This window comes from Prunus dulcis, chromosome 2, assembly GCF_902201215.1.
Source record: "Prunus dulcis chromosome 2, ALMONDv2, whole genome shotgun sequence".
Classification (NCBI taxonomy): domain Eukaryota; kingdom Viridiplantae; phylum Streptophyta; class Magnoliopsida; order Rosales; family Rosaceae; genus Prunus; species Prunus dulcis.
The window spans coordinates 4936515-4962324 of NC_047651.1; the positions used below are offsets into that span (position 1 = coordinate 4936515).

At 38.5% G+C, this 25810-nt stretch overlaps 2 protein-coding genes across 3 annotated transcripts in view; both read left to right on the forward strand.

Moving 5' to 3' along the window:
- The window catches only part of LOC117619377 (putative disease resistance protein At3g14460), a 53071-nt gene that overhangs the window by 5759 nt on the left and 21502 nt on the right, over window positions 1–25810 (forward strand). The window lies entirely within an intron of this gene.
- Window positions 19469–25762, forward strand: LOC117619375 (putative disease resistance RPP13-like protein 1). 2 transcript variants are annotated; one of them, XM_034349308.1, is made up of 5 exons: window positions 19469–23803; window positions 24030–24295; window positions 24886–25003; window positions 25094–25144; window positions 25339–25762. In XM_034349308.1, exon 1 carries the CDS (start codon window positions 19576–19578, stop codon window positions 23467–23469), a length of 3894 nt encoding a protein of 1297 aa, XP_034205199.1. In that variant the 5' UTR covers window positions 19469–19575; the 3' UTR covers window positions 23470–23803; window positions 24030–24295; window positions 24886–25003; window positions 25094–25144; window positions 25339–25762. The 2 variants fall into 2 exon arrangements, with proteins under 2 accessions (XP_034205199.1, XP_034205198.1); XM_034349307.1 differs by having other exon boundaries at window positions 19469–24295.

Here is a 25810-nt window from a genome sequence, read left to right on the forward strand (position 1 = left end):
TTGGTATTAGGTGTGCAAACATAAAAATGGATCAAATTGCTCCTTGCATTCATGATGAGTTTGCCTTGTTTATTAAGAATTATAGAAGGGTTGTCAAAGATAAAACCAAAGTCACTAGGAATTGTCAGAATCTTCCTAGTTCGTCTACATGTGTGTCTCAAGACAATGTTTTTAAGGAGATGAATGTTTTGGACTCTTATGGCTTTAGGGATGACAAAAGTTTGAAAGGTCTTGTAAAGTGCTATCTATGTGGTGGTGCTGGTCACATTGATGTGGAATGTGCAAATAACCACAAGATAAAGTTTAATGGGAGAGAAGAGTCAATTAGTGCACAATGGAGTGATAATGGTAGTGATGATTCCAATAACTATATCACTTCATCTTATGAAGAGGCAAATAATTTTGCCCTTGTTGGTTCTGTCCATAACTCTAGCCTTGCTAGAGTTCATGTAGTTAAGGAAGAATCTGTGTCTAGAGATGATATGCAAGATGACCAGTCATATAGAGAACAAGATGACCAGTCATACAAGGAACAAGATGACCAGTCATACAGGGAACTATGTGAAAAGTATGATATGCTTTTCAATGAAACCTGTAATTTCAAAGAACATAATCTCATGATGGAAGAAAAGGTCAAGGAACTTGATGAACTGAATGAAACTCTCAAAATGGCCAAAAAGAAGTTGAGTGATAGCTTGTATGAGAATGAAGTTGACATGTATGAATTGTATCATAAAGTTAGCACTCTTGAAAAAGAAAATTCTGATTTGATTAAGAAGTTGAATGTACTTGAAAATGACAAATCCTTGTTTCTTCATAGACTGATTTTATTTGAGTTTGAAAAGTCATTAGTTGAGCATGAAAATGTAGTCGTGCATGATGAGTTTGTGGTTGAAAATTCTGATTTGCAATGCATGTTACTTGAGAAAGACATTGAGGTTCAAAACTTGTTTGAGATGATAAAATCACTTGAAATCAACATGGTTAAACAATCTGAATCTTTTGATGCTTTACAATTTGAAAATATAAGATTGGAACATGAACTTAAGTTGGAAAAAGAAAAGATTCAAGGTTTAACCATTGGTGCTGGAAAGATTGATAAAATGCTCAATTTTGGAAAATTGTTCGGTGATAAAAGAGGTTTAGGATATATAAATGAGTCTTCTACACCTTCATCATTTGAGACAATCTTTGTCAAAGATGTGTCAACTCAAGAAGCTCCAAAATTTGTTCATGGTCTCAACTTGGGGTTTGATTCCATGAATATTGTTTCTAAGGGAAAGCTGTCTCTTCCACAATCCAAATTTGTGCCTACCTGCCACCATTGTGGGGTGAAAGGACACATTCGACCTAGGTGTCATATCCTTAGGATTGAGTCTCAAGTTTCCAAAGAAAGTGAGTTTAAGACTCATGTGTCATCTTTTAAGGGGTATGCGACTGTAAAGTCTGTGGTTTGTACAAGAGATAAACATTCTTCACTTGCAAAATTTGGTTTCCTACAACCAAAAAGGTTCATTCCTATATGCCATCATTGTGGCACATTAGGACACATTAGACCAAAGTGTTTTGATTTTAGGAATTTTGAGCAAAAGCCTTTTGTTCATTTCAAGAAAGTAAATGATGACTCACTTCAAACTCAAGGGAATGATCTTCTTTATAAAGTTGTCAAAATTCCTAAGGTGATCTCTTTGCCTCATAAAGTCTCAAAAGTGAAGCAAGTTTGGATCAAGAAGGAAGACCATGTTCTTCCTCATGTTGGTGACTAGTTTTTTTATTTTATGTATCTAGACCATTCTCTTATTTGTGTGTGCTTCATGGAGTCTAGATACATTGTCATGCATTTGCACCTTGTTCTTTTGTTTTATTATTTTTAAATGTGGTCATTGCATGCATATCTTTCAATCATCTCTCTCACAGTGCTTTGAATCTTGGGTGATCAACAAAATTTCATGTTCTTTTGAACTTGTTCACATTTATCTTGTTGGTCTTGTCCAAACATTTTCCCTTGGTGGCAAGGAATACATCCTATCCATTGTAGATGACTTCTTTGGGTTTATTTAGGTCTCACTCTTGCTTGAAAAATCAAAAACCTTTCAAAGGTTTAAATCTGTCTACCATCTTTTACAAAAAGTTAAGATGACTAGTCATCTGCCTCTTGTTAGAATTAGAACAAATCATGGTTATGAGTTTGAGAATTCTCAGCTTCTGAAATTTTGTGAGGTGATGAGAATTAAGCATGAGTTCTTTGCACCTATTACACCTCAGCAAAATGGTGTTGTGGAGAGAAAAAAAAAATAGAGTTCTTGTTGAGATGGCTAGGGTGATGCTCAATAGCAAAAATTTTGCTAAACATTTTTTTTGGGTTTACATCTCAAACAGGGAGTTTTTGAGGTATGGTGCCAAACAAACTCCCTATGTGCTTTGGAAAGATAAGAAACCCAATGTGTCTTATTTTAGAGTCTTTTGTAGCACATGTTTTATCTTAAGAGATTGGGAACACCTTGCTAAGTTTGACTCTAAAAGTGACAAAGGAATTTTTCTTGGGTATTCCACTTCAAGCCGAGCCTATAGAGTATATAATTATAGGACCAGAACCATCATGTCAATATTGATGACTTTGCTGCCTCTACTGAGATGGCATTAGATGAGGATGGTCTTTTATCTTCTATTCTTGAGGGAGAATCTCCAGGTCTGGATATAGTGGTTGACCTGTCAACCTTTAGCAAATTGGTTGACCAGCCAACTCTTGACAATTCTGTTCCAGTTGACCTGTCAACTTGTCATAATCAACTTCAGAATCTCAGCTCATTTATCCATGTTGAAAACTCTCTATAGAAGCAAGATAGGAAGCCTTCTTTACTTGACTGCAAGTAGACCTGAAATTTCCTATAATGTAGGAGTTTTGTGCTAGGTTCCAAAGTGATCCCAAAGAGTCTCATTTGTTTGTTGTCAAAAGAATCATAAAATATGTGAGTAGAACCTTTGAGTTTGGGTTGTTGTATACTTATGACACTCGTGTCAATCTTGTTGGGTTTGTTGTCAAAAGAATCATAAATATGTGAGTATAATTTTTCTGGGTTTCTGTTCTTGGTGGTTGACTAGTCATCGTATGAATTTCTGGGTTTGTGTTCTTGGTGGTTGACTAGTCATCGTATGAATTGTGGTTGACTAGTCATTGTATAAATTCTGGGTTTGTGTCCTTATAATTGACTACTTATCATTATCTACTGTTTGGTGTTTACTTGATTATGATGATTTCACACACTTTCACCATAGTTGTTGCTAGCATAGGGGATGCCTAGATTGACAGGTCATTCTGAGTGCCTAGGTTCTCACTAGTAATCTTCTAGGGTTGCAGGTACATTGTGGCATGCTCTGTGTGTATTCTTGATTGTGGTTGTTCATGCCTAGCAGTTGACTAGTCATAAGTGTACTTGGTCAAGGTCTAAAGTGTGTGAAGGTTGTTGCGTTCTTGATTTAATATCTTTTAAATTTACCCCTCGTCACCTAAGTACCAATTTCAGTGATATCTTTGATCAATATGCTTTGTCTTTAGTAATGGCAATTTCAAATGTGTTGTCACACTGCAATGGAGTTGCTTCAGTTTGAAGCTCTCCAAATTCTTCTAGCACAAATCTAAGCCAAATAGCTTGTGCAGTAGCCTCAGATGCACTTATATACTTTACTTTCTATAGTGGACAATGCCACACAATTCTGCTTGATTGAAGCCCAAGAGAAAACACCACTTCCAAAAGAGAATGCATATCCAGATGTGCTTTTACTATCATTAACTGATCCACCCCAGTCACTATCACAGAAGCCAATCAACATTGCATCCTTGCCTTTCACATACTCTAAACCATAGTCTAGAGTCCCCTTGATGTACTTGAGCATTCGTTTAGCAGTTCCATAATGTTTGCTTGTGGGACAATGCATGAATCTAGCAAGTAGACTAGAAGCAATGTCTGGTCTGGTGGCAGTTAGATACAAGAGACTACCTACAATGCTTCTGTATTGCTCTTCACTTGTCGCTCCACTGCCATCATCTTTAACTAGTTTTTCAGTTGCTATAAGAGGTGTAGTTACAGTCTTGACTCATTTAGCCCAAATTTTTTCAATAGAGAACTTGCATATTTCTTCTAATGAATGAATGTTCTAGCATTTGTTTGAACCACTCCCATACCAAGAAAATAATGTAGAAGGCCCAAGTCTGTCATCTAATATTTCATCTCCATGTCCTCTTTGAATTCTTCCAACAATTCCTTGCTACTCCCTGTATACACAATTTCATCAACATAAGTATAGACAATTAGAATGTCTCTATCTCCCATTGTGTTTGTATACAAGGTAGATTCACTTAGACTTTTCTCAAAGCCACACTGCATGAAGTAGGTGTCTATCTCTCCATACCAAGCTCTAGGTGCCTGTTTTAACCCATAGAGAGCTTTGTGCAGTCTATACACTTTGTCTTCTTTGCCTTTCACCACAAATCCCTCTGGTTGGTCTATATAGACTTCTTCTCGCAGCACACCATTTAGAAAGGCTGATTTTACATCAAGCTAATATAGCTTCCATTCTTTCTAAACAACAAGGGCAATGAGAATTCTAATGATGTCCAATCTAGCCACAGAAGCATAGGTTTCATTATAGTCCAATCCACGTTTTTGAGCATACCCTTTGGCAACTAACCTTGCCTTATTCATTTGGATATAACCATCCATGTTTAGCTTGGTTTTGCAAACCCACTTGACTCCAACAACTGGTTTCTCAGTTGGTCTGTTCACTAGTTCCCATGTATTCATCTTCCATAGCTTTCAGCCATGAACTGTCTTGAGCTGCCTCTGCATATTTCTTTGGTTCAATGATACATAGATTGCACTGTGCAAGCACATCATCTAGTCTTCTCCATTTCAATGGGGAGTGATCATAAGCTTGAGTGTTCCTTTCTTCACTGCTTATGTCACTTGGGATGTGTTGTGATGGTCTTGAGAAGATAGTAGACTCCTTTCATGTCGAATTTGAGTTTGAGGTGTTAGTCCATGTGCACTGAGTGATACTAGCCTTCACGACCAATTGGTTTTTAGCTAGAAGGGGTAAATGATAGAATCTGTTTCTCTTCATTGGAACCTTGATGATGAGACAGTTCATTGAAGAGTCATCAAACACTTTACACATGCCTTCTCCAAACACCAAGAAGTATCCATGCTCATCCATTTGCCCAACACTCAACAGATTTTCCATCAATCCTAGAAGATACATCACTTCTCTAATGTATTTTCTCCCTCTGGTCGTATCAATAACCAGTGAGCCCATGCTAGCTACATTCACCAGCACACCAATTGGCATTTGCACCTTTCCAACCACATTTGTTGTAATTCCCAGTCATGTGATTGCTACAGCCACTATCAATGTACCATTGTCCATTTGTTTTTGTGTCAGTGGTTGCACAATTTGCATAGAACAAATTTCCAATCACCTCCATTTGGTTTGCACAATTTGCCTTTTGCACAGATTTTCCTGCCGTATCTAGCCAAGTGACCAAATCTGTCACAATTGTAACATTTTGGCTTGTCTTTATACCTGCATTCTCCAAAATGGTATATGTTGAGCACACTTTGCACTGAGGCTTTACAGTTTCTTGATTTGCTAGCTGTGATGAACTAAAGTTGTAGAATTGAGGGAGTTGTCTGATCTTGGAGGAAAACTTTCTATTTTGAAGCTTAATAATGTTGTTGACGGTACGGATGCCTTGCAAGCCAATTTGAAGAACAAGAAAGATCTTAAGGAGTTAGAGTTGGCATGGGGCTCCAAAGATGCCGATCATTCCGAAAAGGTGAGAGATGTACTTGACAAGCTCCAACCTTGCATGAATTTGGAGAAATTGACCGTCAAACTTTATGGCGGGACCAGATTCCCAAATTGGTTGGGAGACTCTGCATTCCATAAAATGAAAGTAATGCGCCTCGAAAATTGTTATTATTGTTTTTTGTTGCCGCCGCTTGGACAACCCGCTTTTAAGGAGCTCTACATACATAAGATGAAATTTCTTAAGAGAGTAGGTCCTGAGTTGTATGGTCAGCCATTTCAGTCATTTCAATCACTGGAGAAGCTGGAGTTTGAGGAGATGCCAGAGTGGGAGGAATGGTTATCAAGTGTAAGTGGAGGTCCAGACTTTCCTCGTCCAGGAGCTGATTCTAGAAAAGTGTCCAAAACTAAGAGGAAGCTTGCCTTGTGATCTGCCTTACTTGAAGAAGCTTAAGGTGAAAGGGTGTGGGAGAAAACTAAAGCGTATTGCATGCTCTTTTAAGGTAGAATGACCTATTAATTGGTCCAAATGGATGGAACATATCTATCTAGTTCTTCTAGTGTAGTGTAGCTAAAAAGGAAGAAATATTATGGTTGATGGTTGATGGTTATGGTTGATGGTCCCACATGGAAAAGCTCTCTTTGTGTTGATGAAGAATTCTTCATCTCAAACAAGATAAACTGATGTTAAACCCTGGGGGGCACGTCCTTGTTTGGTTTTCTTGCAAGAAAACTTTATCGGATGATGATGAAGTTGTTGAAATTTACTTTCTATGTAATGCCACATGCAGCCAGTTTGTTGGCCTTTGTCTATGAATCCTTCAAAGACAGCCATGGATTGTGTACTTAAACCTGTTAAAGCTCGTATTGTTGAAGTTCAATTTCCTCGCCCCGCATTGACAGATTATAGCTTTGTCTATGAATCCTTCAAGGACAGCCAGTTTGATACTGATTGTTGTTTCCAACAAAAGCATTGTCTCTGCACATTATAGTTTAGAGATATTTAGCGATATACCCATTTCTAGCACTAATATTATAAATAAACCCTACACAATTGAATTCTTATAAACAAACCCAAAAAAAACCCAAAAAATGATAGCTAGCCTTATTGAATTTAATATTGATTATTAAATTAATTTGATGCCCTATTGAGTGCTTTGGGTATTTTTATGAGATTTTGGGGTTGGGCTTGTTTTAAGAAATTGATGGCAGTTTTGTAATTTATAAGAAGTTAAAAGATTTTTTGTTATGTTGTAAATGGGTTTTGGGTGTGTTTCTAAAGTCCATTTTATATAGGGTATTTTTATAATTTGAGCCCCCATATTGGGTATAATAGTGAATCTCCCTATAGTTTATTCGTCGAATGTTACATATATTCAAGAATTTTGACAAGCAAACGGTCATTGAAGTTCAATATGAAATCTTCTGAGGTTGTCTATGCTATGGGATGAGCTGCTCATGTTACCATTATTTCCATTTTCTGGTTTTATAGATTGTTATGACCCTTCTCTTCCTTGTTCCCATGACAATCACAATAGTATGCCTCCACTTTGGAGTTGGGATATTAAAAGTAGAATGCTACAATGCACAACTGATCATAACATTCTCTTAAAAAAATTAAGCGTTAACAAGTAAATAAACATGCACTCAGATTTTATTTGCACTTAAAAATTAAAATTGTTGTGCATGGAATTAAATTGACACTGATTTTATTTTATACCCCCTCTTTCTTATTTCCATGGGTGAATTTATGTTTTGCTTGCTAACGCTCAACAATTTTAAGACAAATGCCATATGATTATGCCTCAGTTTTAATTTGTCACCTTAATTTTTCAAAATCCATGATTTGTCTTTAACACTATCTAATTTTCCATATATTTAAAGGGTATTTTAAACATGGAAAATTCATTATAACACAAATTGTATATCTTTTAAACAATTAAAATTAGAAAGAACAAAAAAATCGCTTTCCCCCATCCCTTGTGTGCCACTGGCAACTCCAACCAACCTTGTCCACCTTGAAATCCATTCACCCTTCCCTCTTCACAGCCCCTTCCTCCATTCCCCCTTCCCTTTACCCCTTCTTCCCCCTCTCTCTAATATGGCACATCTACTTTCTACACACAAATTTCCTCAGCCCACTGAGACCAAGTCCACACCTTCTTCTTTTTTTATTGTAAAATTTTTTAGACATTCTCAAAGCACACCATAAAAAAATTGAGAGAGAGAGAGAGAGAGAGAGAGAGAGAGAGAGAGAGAGAGAGGAGATGGAGAGACGGGGGAGAGTTGGGGCAAAGAGAGAGAGAGACGAGAGAGGGAGGAGATAGAGAAAAAAAAACTATAAAATTAACTTTTATTTTTGTTTTTAATAATGGGGTGTTTTTGAGTTTTTAAAAATGGGCTTATCAAATGGATTTTTGTGGCTTTAGATTTAAAATTTATTTTTCAATTTATAAAATTAGATCCAAATAAGATACCAAACATGTCATAAGTTTTTTTTTTTTTTTGGGGAACAAAAAGAGAGAGTTAGCAAAAAGAGAGAGTTTTTTTTTTTCCTGCTGCTTACAGACTATGCTTGAAAAGAAAAGTAGAAAAAAGGAAACAACCGACTTAGCAAAGATAGATACTTAAAGCGACACGTGTATGACACTTATACAAGAAGACTCCGAGCAGCGAAAGAGATAAATTCCCATCTGTCCTCAAGTGTCCTCCGCCGAAATTGAAATCGAAATCATCTTCTTCTTCCTCCTTGCGTCTGTTTATGCAACTCAACCTCTTCGTCTTCTTACCTTTCCTCGCATTCTCATCCTTGGCAGAAGAATCAAATCCCTCCCAACTCCAAAACATGGCCACTCTCGGCGGAGTCCACGAATCCCATGCCTCCCAGAACAGCCTCGAAACCAAGACCTCGCTCGCTTCGCCGTCCAAGACCATAACAACACGGAGGTCTTTACTCTTTTTTGCCTTTTGATTTCTTCAATATTATGCTGGAATTTTAATTAATTAGATTATTAAGCAATTAATTGAAATTCTTACAGAATGCTCTGCTTGAGTTTGCTGGAACTTGCTCGTGTGAGTCTGCATGAAAGTATAAATCAATGTTACACCAGTATCTGTCAAATTTCATTCATCCTGATTGATGAAAACAATTGATTAAATAAAAATCTCCTTCAAGTTTCATTCAAGATTTGGATGTTTTTCTCACAGTTTCCTTCATCCTACTGTTTCATGGGAGCAAAGTATATCTGGGAGGGAGGGATTTTGTAATCTGTGAATCCTTGCTGAGGAATGTTCTTATTAAATTGATTCATTAAAAATTGTCAGATCCTTGCTGAGGAATTAGTTTCTTCTTTCTGTTAGGTTGTGAATCATACTCCATTTTATGATTTCATTGAAAGTGCTGCACTATTACTTTAAGACTTGTTTTTTTTTTTTTAATAACATTTATAGCCCTCCTCCTGTGTTTCAATTTGGTACAAACTGTGCCAAAGAACTGTATTTTCTATCCACGAGATGGATTCATGCCGCCCCACGAATTAACTGTTAATAACATAACTGAATGTTGGTTGTGGCTTAAATGGAAAACAAGAAGCATCTGCATGCTGCAATTGGATATGAAACAATATTTATCCAAGAAGAGAAGAAATTGTGATTTTACTTCACAGCTCGTTTTTGTAAATCGGGACAGCTGAAATAATGAGGAAGCAGAAAAGTCTGTGTTGTGGATAAAATGTTTTGTTTCTGTCATATGTTTTTGCATTCCGCCATGGTCACTTACAGGATGAGATGATGTTAGAAAGTGATGTTAGAAATTGTATATCTTTCAGTCTGTCACGTAGTGGCGCTACCCTATCCCGGCAGAGGCCACATCTATCCCATGATGAACCTCTGCAAACTCCTATCCTCAAAGAAACCCAACAACACACCCCTCATCACCTTCGTTGCCACCAAGGAGTGGTACGGCTTCATCGGATCCGACTTGCCACGCTACTCTGAGCTCGTCCGAGCAAAAGAATTTTCTGGGTTCGTGGACGCCGGTGAGCACCATAATTGCTGATCCGTACGTTGTTTGGGCCGTGAGGGTCCGGAACCGGAGGAATATTTCGGTAGCTGCGCTTTTGCCTATGTCGGCAACACCCAAGTTTGTATCAGCGGCTCCAGCTCCTAGCACATTAGAGCAACCAATCAGTTTAATTTCTCCAGATATTGATGGGTGTGGAAACAGAATGGCAAAAAGAACACCACATGAGCTAGCAATAAGCCGCTATAATTGAATATGGGTGCGCAAGAGACTTCTAGCCCATGTCGATGGAGATCCCAGAGCAGCACTATATCAGAAAGGAGAAGTGCTAAAGCCTGTTTTGAGAACAGCAAACCCACCGAAAGAAAGAAAAATAAATAAAAATCCAATAAGCCCTCTGCCCTTATGCTTTCTATTACTTTATTATTTCTCTACAGTATTTAATAAGCCAATTGGTGCAGGTACAGTGGTAGCAGTGGAAAAGGAGGGGCATGGATTCAAACCTGTACAAAACTACGTTGGAAAGCTACTTTGGTTTAATATATTATAATAATAAGAAAGTAATTGGCTTGGGGACAGGATAAAGGCAACTGATTTGAAAGCCTGGAGCATGCGTGATATTCCACTAATCACTTTCCCTACTTTTCTTATTATATATTAATATAAGAACATATAGTATAATAATTTATATAATATTATGGATGGTTTCACCTCTTACATTTTTAGTGGTGATTTTATTTCCACATTTATTTTATTTAAATGTATGGAGCAGAATTAGTGCCCATACAACAGTATCTATTTAAAAGGGTGGCGCGGGTTTATCGTCCATGCCTATACTTTTATTTAAATGTATGGAGCAGAATTAGTGCCCATACAAGCACGTTTACTTTATCGCAAATTTACTTTTTCTTAAAGTATGATGTGGAATTAACCCTCATACTTTATGAATTTACTTTACCGCACATTTAATTTTATTTAAAGTATGATGTGGAATTAACCCTCATACTTTATGAATTTATTTTACCGCACATTTAATTTTATTTAAGGTATGGTGCGGGATTAACGTCCATACATCAAGCAATTTAATTTATGAATTTATTTTACCGCACATTTACATTTATTTAAAGTATGGTGCGGGTTTATCGTCCATACCAGTAATTTATTTACCAGTAATTTATTTACAAGCAATTTATTTTATGGATTAATTGTGTGGTATGATGAGTTTTTATAGTATGCAAATCAGGACCAGAAGTTCCTTGATCCTCATCATACAATTACATCAGGACTTGAAGATCCTTGATGATGATATTAATATGAGAGCTGGCAGTCTCTCCGGTACTATATTTGTAAACATGTGATTGGACTTGAGGGTCCTTGATCCCTGACATGTAAATAAGGACCTGGGGTTCCTTAATGATGTAACAGTACCGTATTGGTTCATAGTGCCGTACATATGGATAATAACTGTACTGGCAAATGTACTGTACACATGAATAGATACGTATTCATGACTTGATGAATAGTACCGGATATATGAATAGTGACGGATACATAAATATTAACCATTTTGGGTAAACCGTCACTATATACAAAAGGGAACCTGCAGTTCCTTAAACTCATGGATGAGCAATTAAATGAGATGCTAGAAGTTCCTCAAAATATGGACAATTATGTAAGGGCTTGAAGTCCAGAAATATGTACAAAAATTGTAAAAATGTCCATACCATGAGAATATGTGATTTTGGCCCGAAGTTCAAAATCTAAGGGGATTGAATGTCCATACCATGAGAATATGTGATTTTGGCCTGAAGTTCAAAATCTAACAGTGTTGAGAACCTAAAGTTCCAACAATTAAATGGACAACCCTTGAGGTATTATTGCAAATTGTGGTATGCCACATATTTCTTTGGCATAAGAAGATGATGAATTTAATAAAGTTTGATTTTGTTATAATCGACACCTCAAGGAAGAAATATATTTTGTGAATTCCGGTTGTTAAGAATACACCGCGAAATGGATAATATCAATATAAACCTCAAATGATGAATTGAGGCTCCCCACATATTTTATTATATCTGGGCCGGAAGCCCATGGATCCAAATATATGAGAGATCCTGAACTTGAAGTTGTGGGTATATAGTAGTTAATGCTCTTCACTACTATATTGCGATATTATCGTGGCTTTTACTCAATTCATATTTCATGTCCATTTGAAAAGGGCAAATAAATTCTGAGTTTGTGTTTAGCCCAGGCCAAAAGTTCCGGGCTACCATGCGCTAAAATATGAAATTTGGGAGAGTCGATGTGGTTATTTGAACCTATAAGGCACAAGGTTCCAAACCGTCATTTTGAAAAGACGCAAAAACCACATGTGCAAGTTTAAGAACGTGCGCAATTATTATAACAGGAAAGGAGCATACAACATATAGATTTTTTCCACCTGCAATGAAGGTGCAGGCCCTGTAAAATCTATAAAATTACATTATGTTCTGGAAGCCTCTGAAGGCAGAGGACGGCGCCTCTTAAGCTTAGCCATGAGCCTCTCATGGTCTCCCAAAATTCTTTCATTTGAGACCTGCAGCATGTCTAGCCTTCTCAGTGTATCAACAGAGTACGAACTCACCAGTTTCAACAAGGCATTATTCTCTCCTTTAAGTTTCTCAACCTCCTGTTAAGACTCATGAAGCATTCTTTGAAGAGACGAATTTTCAGTTGTTAGCTTCTGAACCTCGTTTGCTCTAGCACGCAAACGATCAGCCATGTTAGAAACAGAAGCAGCACTCTGAATGCTAGAAGCCATTGAGTCATCAATAGCCTCTTCCTCAGACCTTCTTGTTAACAATATTTCATCCATTGAAGTAATGAAATTCCTAGCTACTATGACAGCAGTAGCATCATTCATCATCACAGAATCATTAACTGTGAGATGACGATTTTGGGATACAAAGGATGGACGCCAAACTTTGGCGTCACTGGTTGTTGTGGGAGCATCATTTAAATTGAAATAATTTGGGCAGGAAGAAGAGGAAGCCATTTTAAGAAGGTTTCGAAGAAAGTCTTAGAAAAACTAAAGTTTCAGAAAATGAAGGAAGTTGAGTTGAAACGCAGTTGCTCCAATCAAGTTTTGCAAAGGCAATATCTATAGACGAAAATGTGGCAACATTTCCAAGATCCCAATATCTTCTCGGATCCCCATATTATCTTTTTCTTTCCCAGATTCCAAAACTTCACGCGGCCTCTAATAATGCCTGTCGGCACTTTCGGCGTTTTCAAGTATTATTTTCGTCAAAGCCGATCTTGCTTTACGGATTTCACGGAACTACTTTTTCAAAAGTACCCCGAGAATCTCGCAATTTTCCTATGGTTAATTTGAAATTCACCGGTTCTACCTATTCATTGTATTTGTGTATAAATGTGTTACTAACGAAATTTTCTTTGCAGAAGACATCCAGTTTTCTCCATACCTAGTGATGCTATATCTACTTGTTTTTCTTATCAGTAAGCACTCAATATGCCCGAGAAGCAAGACTATCTCTGATCATCCATTCAGGAAGCGAGACTATCCCTAATCACGTTTCCGCTACATCAGGGAACTGTGAAGGCGACCTTATGCTCTAATCTCCTGAGGTCCTTCTAGACTAGGAGAAATGAGAGCTTGTTGTCTGCTCCCTCCAGCTTCCTTCCTTGATTGCTTACCTTACCTTGCAATCAATATCACAATTTTTGTATCTTTTCTTTCTTTTTATAACTCTCTGTTCATAAGAGATTTTATTTCTTTAGAATGAACATCTGAAGAAAGAATCCATGAAGTGATCCTAACTCTGAGGGTTATTTGTTTTGACAGAGGCAAAAGAATTGTGATTTTTGCTCTTGCAGGATATAACTAGATCATCAAGCACTACATTATATTTACTGGGCCGATACGAGTTTGAATGATACTTGAGAAAAGTTTCTCCCACCTAAGGATGTAAGCAATACTTGTGTTATTTTATGCTTATATACTTATTTGATATTTTATCTTGAAAGGTAACCAAATGGGGAGATAAGTCCGTTCAAAAAGAATGGCTTGTATGTATCCATGAATTATTAACGCAAATTTTACAGATTGCAAGTTGGATACATTGATAATACACTGCACAGATTAAAGTCCCATAAGAACAAAATATGGGTATAGCAGTGATCAATATGATGCACGCCTGTTGCGTAGCAAATGATGTGGATTGAAGTCCCCAAAGGACAATCCTTTGACATGTCAATATTGATATTGTGCACGCCTAATGCGTAGCAAATTGTATGGGTTAAAGTCCCAAAAATTAATTGACATGTATGTATTAATCTGTAGCATGCCTGCAGCATGACAGATATATGGGTTCTAAATGTTCCAACTCCCTAAATGGAGATTATCCACGCCTTACTATAAAATAACGCTCCATTGGAGGTTATAATCCACATTCTCACATAATAAAAGCCCTCTGCAGTGGCTTGGGTACCCAAAAGCAAAGAAATGCTTATAATTGATGCATGCGCATGCACATGAGAATGGTGGGATCATGATTTGATGAATGACAAATTTTGATTTTGGAGTAGCTACTCAAATCATCAATGGGCTGTGTTGATTGGCACCACGTTCAATTATTAAATGTCGACAATATCATTAGCCAAAATGGAATGAGGTAATTCCATTATAGATAAGAATGAACGTGAAAGAACAAACCCACAGTACGAACCCCAAAATTTGTTAATACTGAAAGTTATACTTGGGTATTCGGAATAAAAGGGAATATACCTACTTTGTATGACACAATGTTTCTGGCAGAAACAAGGAATGTTGGGTTTTCTCCATATCTACAAATTCAATTGTGCCCCCCCTTATTGCATATTTACGGAGACCAACATGTTATCTTTAAGGGTTATTAAATGCACGAAGCATATCACCAGAAGTGATTCCCTAAAGATGTATAAATAGCTGGGTTAAAGCTATATAATGTGTCATAAAGTTTAATCCCTTTAAACAAAATCCTTGAAAGGATTGAAATTGTATGAAGCAAGTCCCTGAAGAACATGTGCCTGAAGCACAAAATCTGCATCAATACTAATATGCATAAATTGCCTCAGTGAGTATGACAGGACCCGAACCAAATTCTGCTTTGGAATTCGAGTCGAACCCTTTGCGTGTCCCCCACTTGGCGAATGTCGGGCACAATTGACCTATTTGCCCTACTACTTGAAATTTTAACCTTGACTCCTACCGAAATTTTGGCAGAGTCTCCCCTGTATTTTGTTCAATCCCAAAACTTACACCTGTCAAAACGAGCAAAAATATCCATACAACCAACAACCAGCATACTTAAGATACAATACCCAGTTCAATTCTCCATCGAGGGCAAATATCAAAGCAGTTCTAATAGTATACAGATAAGTTAATCTTTTTACAAGCCCACACTTTTGTAAGGATATGACGTGGAAGACAAGATGGCTCGGTGGTGGTTTTCCTGTGCACGCTACAGCCTAGGGGGGCAAAACATTTGAAAATATGAGTGGACAAAAATAAAGATTCAAAAAACAATATTTGAACATAATAACCCCCACTATAGAAAAATAGATTTAAAAATCTGAATGTTCGACTAGATTCAATTACAAAGCATTCACATAAATATATACATATATATACAATCACATTCCAAACCATCAAAATTGCATGAAAGCACTGAAATCAAAACTTGCACAAAAACACTGTAATCAAACTTGCATAAAAGCAATGTGCTCAAATCTTGCATAAAAGCTCTGTAATCAATTAAATTACCACTCGGATGTACCCTTGTAATTCCGTCAATTCCCCTGGTAGGTCTCGGTGACACAAAGTTAACCCGAGCCGCAAACTGGCAGGATTCAGGGGACTATAGTCAGCCTGATCCGCTGGCAAGTCTCGGTGACACAAAGTCAACTCGAGCCGCTAACTGGCAGGATTCAGGGGACCGTAGTCAGCCTGATCCGCAATCTTGGCAGGTTTCGGTGACATAAAGTCAACTCGAGCCACAAATCCTGGCAAGTCTCGGGACACCAAGTCAATCCGAGCCACAAATCCTGGCAGGTCTCGGCGACACAGAGTCTATTCGAGCAGCAAATCCTGGCAGGTCTCGGCGACACACAGTCTATCCGAGCCGCAAATCCTGGCACTCACGGTCCGAGCGTCCCCGAAACTCGTGAGGCAATGTCAAGTGCACTGACAAAACTGAGGGTAAACTGGATGTCCGTAGACATCGACATAACTGAGGTAATAACTGTAGTTGGGTACATGGTGGTTTAAAATAAAATATTTTTGAAAAATCTGATAAATAACTAAATTTTGTTATTTTATGAAGCTGGGCTGCTATTTTATCTGATACAAGTGTCAAACTCTGCTTTCTATAACTCTTTAGCATGTTCAACTAAGCAGCATAGAAATAAAGATATTTTACTGCACAAATCATGCTCGGAAAACATTCAATAAAACTTATTCAAGATCAAATAATGAAATTCATTCATATAAACTCATTTATATAAAATCATTTATGGAAGAAAGTCCACTCACTCCTGGTCCAAGCTGGCTAGACCTCCTGAAGGTCTCTCCTGCGGGCCTGCCTGGTCCCGGGTGCCTGGTAAACCATCATGAATATTTAATTAATAAAACTGCTCGGTATAAATTTTTAAGTAAAACCCTGACCCCCGACTTCTAAAAGTGCGTGCACTAACTTTAAAGTCATGTTTCTGCCCACTTAGGCATTTCAGATGTTTAAAATCGTCTGAAAGGACTCGAGACTTCACTAAGCGTTAAACTTCTATATTGGTCGAAACGGAACCCCATGGGGTCCACGACCTCCAATGACCAATCTGAGAGTTCCTTTAAGTTCCTCACATTTAAGGAACCATGTCCTGCAAGTTTGGTTTGAAACTGACTATCGGATTGACCACGATCGTGAAATCATAAAATTTCCAAACCCTAGCCCCAGGGTTCGCGATTTCGGAGTATCCGGGACTCCGATTCACAATCCGTCGAATCCTACACGATCCTGAAATTATTTGGAACAACATATCCGAAATTGAGCGCGATCCAACTGTTCGGTAATATTGAACCCGGGAATCGCACAATATGGAAAATCCGTTCGGGGCTCAAACGGGATCCAAATTGAGATCCGCGAAATCCTACGCGCTTGTGACAACATAAGGGTCGCAACAAGACACAGTGCCACTGCACTACCCTCACCCACGCACCCCAGCACGGGCCGGCAGCGATGGCTGTCTAAAACGATTCCGGCTCGCCGGAAAAACTTCAAACCACGGCTCCAAACTCCTACCCTAGGTAAAACACCATATTTGGAGCCACTTTTGTTCTTGGACCTACCCCAAAAATTGACCGGAAGTGGCCGATCACGGAGGCCAAAAATTGGCTGAAATTTCAAGCTCAAAAATCCAATAGCTACACTATGAATCGATCTAATCCTACCCAACAGGCAGCTAGAACAGCTCGAGAGGTTCAAAATCCATACCTCGGTCGACGGAATTGGTGGCCGGAGGAGGGAGATCGACGGCTTTGAAGTTTGGACGATGTCTGCCGCTTCATCTCCAGATTCCGGCGAATCCGCAGCGGCTAGTGGCGGGAGGTGGCTGGGGTAGGAAGAGGACGTCGCCCCGGTCGTTTTGGTACCGACCCCGTCCACAGCCGTGGTCGGTGACCGGAGTTACAAGGTGAAGAAGGAGGAGGGGCGGAGAGTCGCGGGAGAGAGAGAAAGCTGGTTTTTATAAAAACCAACTTCGAAAAATTTATAATTTTGCCACTGAGACTCTTTTGACCATAACTCTTTCGTTACAACTCCGATTCGGACCCACTACATGTCTATGAACTCATTTCATTGTGCTCTACGCAACAGTGTAAGTGAAATTGTCAAATTCCTTCTCGATCAAAAAGTCACTTTTTTCTTAAATAAATATTCCGAGAGCAAAATTGTCTTTTCTCAAAATAAATTATTGATAACAAATGAATTTTTGGTTTGGGTCATTACAGAGTACATTGATTATAATATGTTTGCAACACATTAAAGCTTCTGAAGAGTATAAGAAATATTTGTCTCGACCTAACGATCAAGCATCGTGCCAACAAGATTTTTTTTTGCTTATACTAAGAAAGTATTGAAGCACTTTTTTAAGGATTATCCGTTGGGCACTTAAATGTTTTTCCGGAAGTATACTGGACCGGATAGAGCTCAGCTCCATCGAGTAAACTTACTAATAGCCCAAGTGTTATTGGATATACGGACTCTGGAAATTTATATGGTCGCTTACTAGAAAAAGCTAGTCATGAAGTTTTCAGGGAAAGATATTCATCAGGGGGAGCGTGGTATTAATAAAGACCTTCACACACTGTACTCTTTTTCCTTCATCCAGGTTTTTATCCAACTGGGTTTTTCTTGGTAAGATTTTAACGAGGTAGTGTCGCTCAAGATTGACTCACAGAAGCAGTGTCAACTATGATATTAAGAAAGATGATCAACAGTATGGCTTAAAAGATATTTTGCCAAGCATCAGGGGGAGCGTGCTGTTAATAAGGACCTTCACACACTGTACTCTTTTTTATTCGTTCAGGTTTTTATCCCACTGGGTTTTTCCTGGCAAGGTTTTAACGAGGCAGTGTCGCACGCGTGTTAATATTCACAGAATTTTTATGTTACACATAGTTATGTACTCTTTTTCCCTTCGACCAGTTTTTTTTTGTCCCATTGGGTTTTTACTGGCAAGGTTTTTAACGACACATATTCCATACCATTTGTGGTCTCCAAGGGGGAATGTTGTAAAGTCAAGAATGGATCCCGGTAGAGCCCACTACCTAATTGATTGAAGAGAAATGATGAAGCTTGTTTGCCATCATCGCTTGAGAGCCAACCACATATCCACGGGAGGCAATAACACTACCAGATTTTGTTGCCTATAAAATAAGACTTCATCCTCACTTGTAATGTACAGAGAAAACATTCAATGAAAATATTAGGCTTCTACGCCTTCTCTCCATCTCAATTCTCTCCATAATCTCTTTAGTTTACAACATACTCTTTTTTTTAAGGAGTTATAAATGTTTTTATTATTTATTATTTTAATTTTTGAATAAAGTATAGACATAAAAGCAATAATAAAAAATAGTTAATATTAAATATAAATAAAAGGAAGAACTTGAAACCATGACCATATAAAAATAAAAGCTTTATTTATCAATTCCTCCCTGAATTCTACTCCCATAATTTATTGAGAATGTAATTTCATACCAATTTACAAATTCCCTAAATTCTACTCCCACAATCACCAGCCTGCTATAATCACTTTTGATAAAGCCTACCGACACAAAAAAAGATCTTGAAACCATGATCATATAAAAATAAAAGCTTTATTTACCAATATAAAATCTTCTAACACAATTAGTCCGCCGACACTAAAGACAGTGTGAGGAAAAACTTGCAATGAGGAAGAACTTGGAACCATTACCATATAAAAAATAAAGGCTTTATTTACCAATATAAAATGTTCTAACACAATAATTGAGGACAGCTGTATGACGAGTCTAACCGTGTCTTGTCTTTTTGCAATAGTATTCTCACTCGAAGACTCCAAGTCAATGATACTGAGAGCAACATATATCTTAACTTCTGAACAGCCAAATCTTTTGCTGCAAAACTTGCTTCAAATCTGAACTCAAGTCCAAATCCTTTGCAAAGAATCGAAACATGGCTTTGGTTGGAGAGGCTATTCTCTCTGCCTCCGTGCAGGTGCTGTTTGACAAGATTGGTTCCAGCGAGTTCGTGGACTTGTTCCGGAGAAAGAAACTGGACGAGTCGCTTGTGAAGAAACTGGAGATAACGTTGTTGAGCCTTAATGCGGTGCTTAATGACGCGGAGGAGAAGCAATTCCGGAACAGCTACGTGAAAGAGTGGCTTGATAAGCTTCAAGATGCTGTCTTTGATGCGGATGACCTTCTGGATGAGATCAATGCTGAAGTTTTGCGATGCAAGGTGGAAGCTGAATTTCAAACCGTCAAAACTCAGGTGTGGAACTTCCTCTCTACTTCTCTTAATCCTTTTTATCAAGGCATGAATGGTAGGATTCAAGAGTTGTTTGATAGATTAGAACACCTCGCAAAACAAAAAGATTTCCTTGGGCTGAGAGAAGGTGTTGTTGGGGGGAAGGTTTCTCAAAGAACTCCAACAACTTCCTTGGTGGATGAATCTTGTGTGTACGGTAGGGATGGAGATAAAGAAAAGCTGATGAAACTGTTGTTATCTGATGATGCAAGCGACAAGGATGTCTCCGTCATCACCATAGTGGGAATGGGCGGGGTTGGCAAGACAACCCTCGCTCAGCTCCTTTATAATGATGAAAAAGTGAAAGAGCATTTTAATCTTAGAACCTGGGCTTATGTTTCGGAAGCTTTTGATGTTACTAGGGTAACTAAGACCCTACTTGAGTCAGTCAGTTCAAAAGCTTACGATAATAAAGACCTGAGTTTTCTTCAAGTTGAGCTAGGACAACAAATAAAGGGCAAGAAATTTCTGTTTGTGTTGGATGACCTTTGGAATGAGAACTATGGTGATTTGAGTCTCTTGCAACGTCCTTTTGCATCCGGGGCAAGTGGAAGTTGGGTCATTGTGACAACACGTAACGAAAGTGTTGCAGCTCGCATACGCACCGTTCCAATTCACTTTTTGGAACAGCTGTCCAATGAGGATTGTTGGTTGTTACTTTCAAAACATGCCTTCGAAAATGGAAACTCAAGTGCGCATCTAGAGCTGGAAGAAGTTGGTAAGAAAATTGCTTCTAAGTGCAACGGTTTACCATTAGCTGCAGAGACACTTGGAGGCCTCTTACGTTTCAACACAAATTTTGAGGAATGGAATAGCATACTAAATAGCAATATTTGGGAGTTGCCTCCTGAAAAATGTAATACAATTCCAGCTCTAAGATTGAGTTACTGTTATCTCCCAACTCATTTAAAACGATGTTTTGCTTATTGCTCAATTTTTCCGAAGGGCTATAAATTCCAAAAGGAAGATATTGTTCTACTGTGGGTGGCAGAAAGTTTAATTCCACAAGCTGAGAGTGAGAAAAGTATGGAAGAGCTCACTAAGAAATACTTTGATGACTTATTGTCACGATCATTTTTTCAAAGATCAAGAAATGAGAAGTTCACAATGCATGATCTCATCAATGACTTGGCCATGTCTATGTCAAGGGAATCCTGTTTGAGATGGGAAGGGGGCGAATCACATGAAGTTTTGAAAAAAGTTCGGCATTTGTCGTACGCTATAGGCCAATTTGATTGTGCTGCGAAATTTGAGCCATTATATGAGGTTAAGCATTTGCGAACCTTCCTACCTCTTGGAAGAGAAAGGGGTACATATTATATAAGTAAAAAGGTCTTACATGAGTTATTGCCAAATTTAACATGTTTACGGGTGCTAAAATTGTCAAACTATGGTAATATTGTTGAGTTACCCCATTCTATTGGTAATCTCATTCATTTGCGCCACTTGGATCTCTCTAATACTGCAATCAAAAGGTTGCCTACCACAATTTGCACTCTCTATAGTCTACAAACATTATTATTGGTAGGTTGTGAGTCTCTTTTTGAATTGCCTGCAGACATGAGAAAATTGATTAACTTGAGAAATCTTGATTGTAGTGGAACTCAAATTGAAGAGATGCCGCTGGAAATGAGTAGACTAAAAAGTTTGAGAACATTGACTACTTTTGTTGTGGGGAAATCTACTGGATCAACTATTGGCGAATTGGGGGAGTTGTCCCATCTTGGAGGAAAACTTTCAATTTTGAAGCTTGATAACGTGGTTGATGGTAGGGATGCCTTGCAAGCTAATTTGAAGAACAAACAAGATCTCAAGGATTTAGAGTTGGCATGGGGCTCCAAAGAAGCCGATCATTCCGAAAAGTTGAGAGATGTACTTGACAAGCTCCAACCTGGCATGAATTTGGAGAAATTGACCATCAAACATTATGGTGGGACCAGCTTCCCAAACTGGTTGGGACACTCTGCCCTCAATAAAATAAAAGTTTTGCGCCTCGAAGGTTGTCGTTATTGTTTCGAGTTGCCACCGCTTGGACAGCTACCTTCTCTTAAGGAGCTCAACATATGTAGGATGGAATTTCTTAGGACGTTAGGTCCTGAGTTCTATGGTCAGCCATTTCAGCCATTTCAATCGCTGGAGATGATGGAGTTTAGGGAGATGGCAGAGTGGGAGGAATGGGTACCAAGTGGAAGTGAAGGTCCAAACTTTCCTCGTCTGCGGAGGTTGATTCTAAGTAGGTGTCCAAAGCTGAGAGGAAGCTTGCCTTGTGATCTGCCTTGCTTGAAGGAGCTTAGCGTGAAAGGGTGTGGGGTTTTACATGATCAAAGGGCCACTGCTACCACTAGTACTAGTACTAGTCTCAACTACAATTCTCTTGAAGAATTGGAAATAGAAGATGGATGCCAAACAGGACTGTTATCATTACTAGAGACAAAGCTCCTGTCCCGACTTTATGTTAGACGTTTTAATGACATACAGTGCTTGCCCAACATCAATCGTCTTCAAAGTTTGAGTCTCTGGCGTTGTCCAAGGCTATTGTCGTTCCCTGAAGATGGCCTACCCACTTCGTTGACCTCACTTGAGATTAACAGTTGTAGGAGATTAGAATTCCTACCTCATGAGATGTTGGCCCAATTAACAGCGCTCGACTCTTTGACGCTATGGAATAGCTGTGATTCAATGAGGTCCTTCCCCTTGGGCATTTTTCCCAAATTGACGACACTTGATATTCGCAATTGTGAGAATCTGGAATCGCTTTGCTTGATTGAAGAAGAAGGAGCGGTCGAGAATCTCAGTCATCTCAATAATTTAAATATTGAAGGCTGTCCAAATTTGGTGTGTTTTCCCCAGGGAGGATTGCCCACTCCCAACCTGACTCAATTGTGTTTCAGCAGATGCGAGAAGTTGAAGTCATTACCTGAACGCATTCACACCCTCACAGCCCTAAGATTATTAGATATAATGGATCTTCCAAATCTGGAGTCAATTGCAGATGATGGGGGTTTGCCTCCCAACCTCCGATATTTTACAATTGAGAATTGTGAGAGACTGAGGGCTTCATCTTCATCAGTGGGAGACTACTGTAACTGGGGTTTGCAAGCACTTGTCTCCCTTACAGAATTTACAATTCATGGCAGGGGAAGTGATGAAATCTTGGAGACGTTGCTCAAGCAACAGCTGCTCCCTACCACTCTTCACACTCTCAGGATTTCTTCATTATCAACTCTGAAATATTTGGATGGAAAGGGACTTGCACACCTTACTTCTCTTCAAGAACTATTTATTGCTGGGTGTGACAGTCTGGAATTCCTGCCAGGAGAGGCACTTCAACACCTCACTTCTCTTCAAAAGCTATATATTTTCAGTTGTCCGAGTCTCCAATTCCTGCCAGAAGAGGGTCTGCCGCCATCTCTTTCTTATCTGAAGATCGTCGGCTGTTCTGCCCTGGAGAAAAGATATCAGAATAAAACAGGACAAGATCATTGGGCCAGCATATCTCACATTCCATACATCAGGATAAATGGTGAAGTCATCATATGATGATATGACCTCTCTCTCTCTCCCTCTCTCTCTCTCTCTCTCTCTCTCTCTCTCTCTCTCTCACATATGATGATATGATACATCAGGAGGCAACTTTCCTTTTCCCTGTCTCCCTGGTCCAGCTGCTACTTCATTACCTAGTAGCTTTATCTATATGATTGTGTAGATATGCATATAATCTCTTATCTGCAAATGATTTTTAAGAGAAATACACAAGTACTCGTCCATCACAGAACAGGAACAGAGCTGATCTTAAGAGAAATACAACTGTAAGAGCTTTAACAGGAACAGAGCTGCCTTCCATCCCTGAATTGTGCTCAAACCAATGCTCAAGGTGAAGATACGAACCTCACCCTATTCGGAAGCTCTTCCATCCCCAAAACCCCTTATAATTGTCGAAAACCCTCCTATTCCTCCCCTTCTGATGTTAGCCAACTCACTCCAGCCTTCCTGAATAACACATACCACAAATTTGAGATAACATCCATGATTTATTGTATTTCCCCAGTGTTGTAATAGATAACATCCGTGCCTTCTCATCTGATTTACTCATTTGCCAGAGTGGGAGGAATGAAGACCAGAAGGCCGGTGTCCAGATTTTCCTCATCTCAAGGACATGACTTTAGACAAGAGTCTGAAGCTAAGAGGAAGCTTGCCTTCTCATCTCACTTGCTTGAAAGACTTAGCTTGTCATCTGGGAGTGGGGTTCTACATGATGAAAGGGCCAGTACTACTTGTAACATGGAATAATGTCTTCGAAGAATTAGAAATATGTGATGGATGCCCTATTTGATATGATGCCATTTCCAATTCAAAAACTTTTCAGGTATGTTAAGAAAGTATTACACAACTAGATGTTTATGATTCAAATTCAAAACAAAGCACAAATTGGATTCATATAAATCTACCTAATTGCCGCGCCATTGATTGTAACAATGGATAATTGAATATGCATCTTTCAGTGTCGTACCCTTTCAGTTCTTAGCGTATCAATTAGTCTCTTTCATCTCTATTTTCTTGTACATTACATACTTGTTGGTTGGAAATTAGTTTTCAGAAGCTACATGAGTTGGGGTTAACTAGAGAAATTAGTTTGTTCATATTCTGTTGGTCCTTTTCTGTGCCTTTCACATCCGAAAGGTTTGCTTTCTGCAATTATTCGAACTACAGTTCCATTTCATTAGAATTTTTTTTCTTTGTTGTATCTCTAGACTCTCTGCGTAAGATTCCAAATGGGAACTACCCCAACTTGACCCAATTTGGCATGGATTTTGTATTTTGAGATTTCAAGCTAACTGCTGCTAATGGAAGCCCTCCTTCTTTCACTTGTTAATTCTTAGGGAATAACAATTTTACATTCTATTTACATTTACAACTGAAGAAAACTAAAGCGCATTGCATGCTCTTTTATGGTAGAATGACCTTATCAGCTTCCAACAAACTCGAGAAATGCATGCTCTGATGTGTTGAAGTTGAAGATTTCGAGAAAGAATGAAAGCTGTAGCAGAAAACATAGGGCTGAGATCTCTCCAAGGTATTGCTCCACTCTCTCACAATCTCTGTTCCTTGTATTATGAAGCTTACAGGATTACTCATTACTGACCATCATCGCATGATCTTGCAGATGATTTTGGGGAGGTTTGCCAATTGGCCTTAGTGAAATCATAAAAGAAAAGTAAGTTTGCTTTTTTATATTTGAAAGTTGGCACCTTTGTTTATATTCTTTGCACTAGACCGTTGCTCAGAACCATCCATCTTAATCTTTCTGATAATTTACAAGGTCCCTTGACGGCAGTGGAAGGGGCACATGTTTTTTACTGAAGGGATACTTAACGACAGCAATAAACTTAACATCCTTATTATATGCAGATAGTTCATTTGTGTTTGGAGGGGCGGCCTTCATCTGATCTGACCACATGGAAAAGCTCTCTTTGTGTTGATGAAGAATTCTCAAACAAGATAAACTGATGTTAAACACTGGGGGACACGTCTTTGTTTGGTTTTCTTGCAAGAAAAACAACGTTAAACTGATGATAAACTGATGTTAAAGCTCGTATTGTTGAAGTTCAATTTCTTCTTCTTCCGCATTGAAAGATTATAGCTTTGTCTATGAATTCTTCAAGGACAGCCAGTTTGATACTGATTGTTGTTTCCAACAAAAGCTTTGTCTCTACACATTATAGCTTATTCCTCGAATGTTACATATATTCAATATTTCCGTACATTTCAAGAATTTTGACAAGCAAACGGTCATTGAAGTTCAATATTAAATATTCTGAGGTTGTCTACGCTATGAGATGTGCTGCTCATGTTATCATTATTTCCATGTTCTGTTTTTATT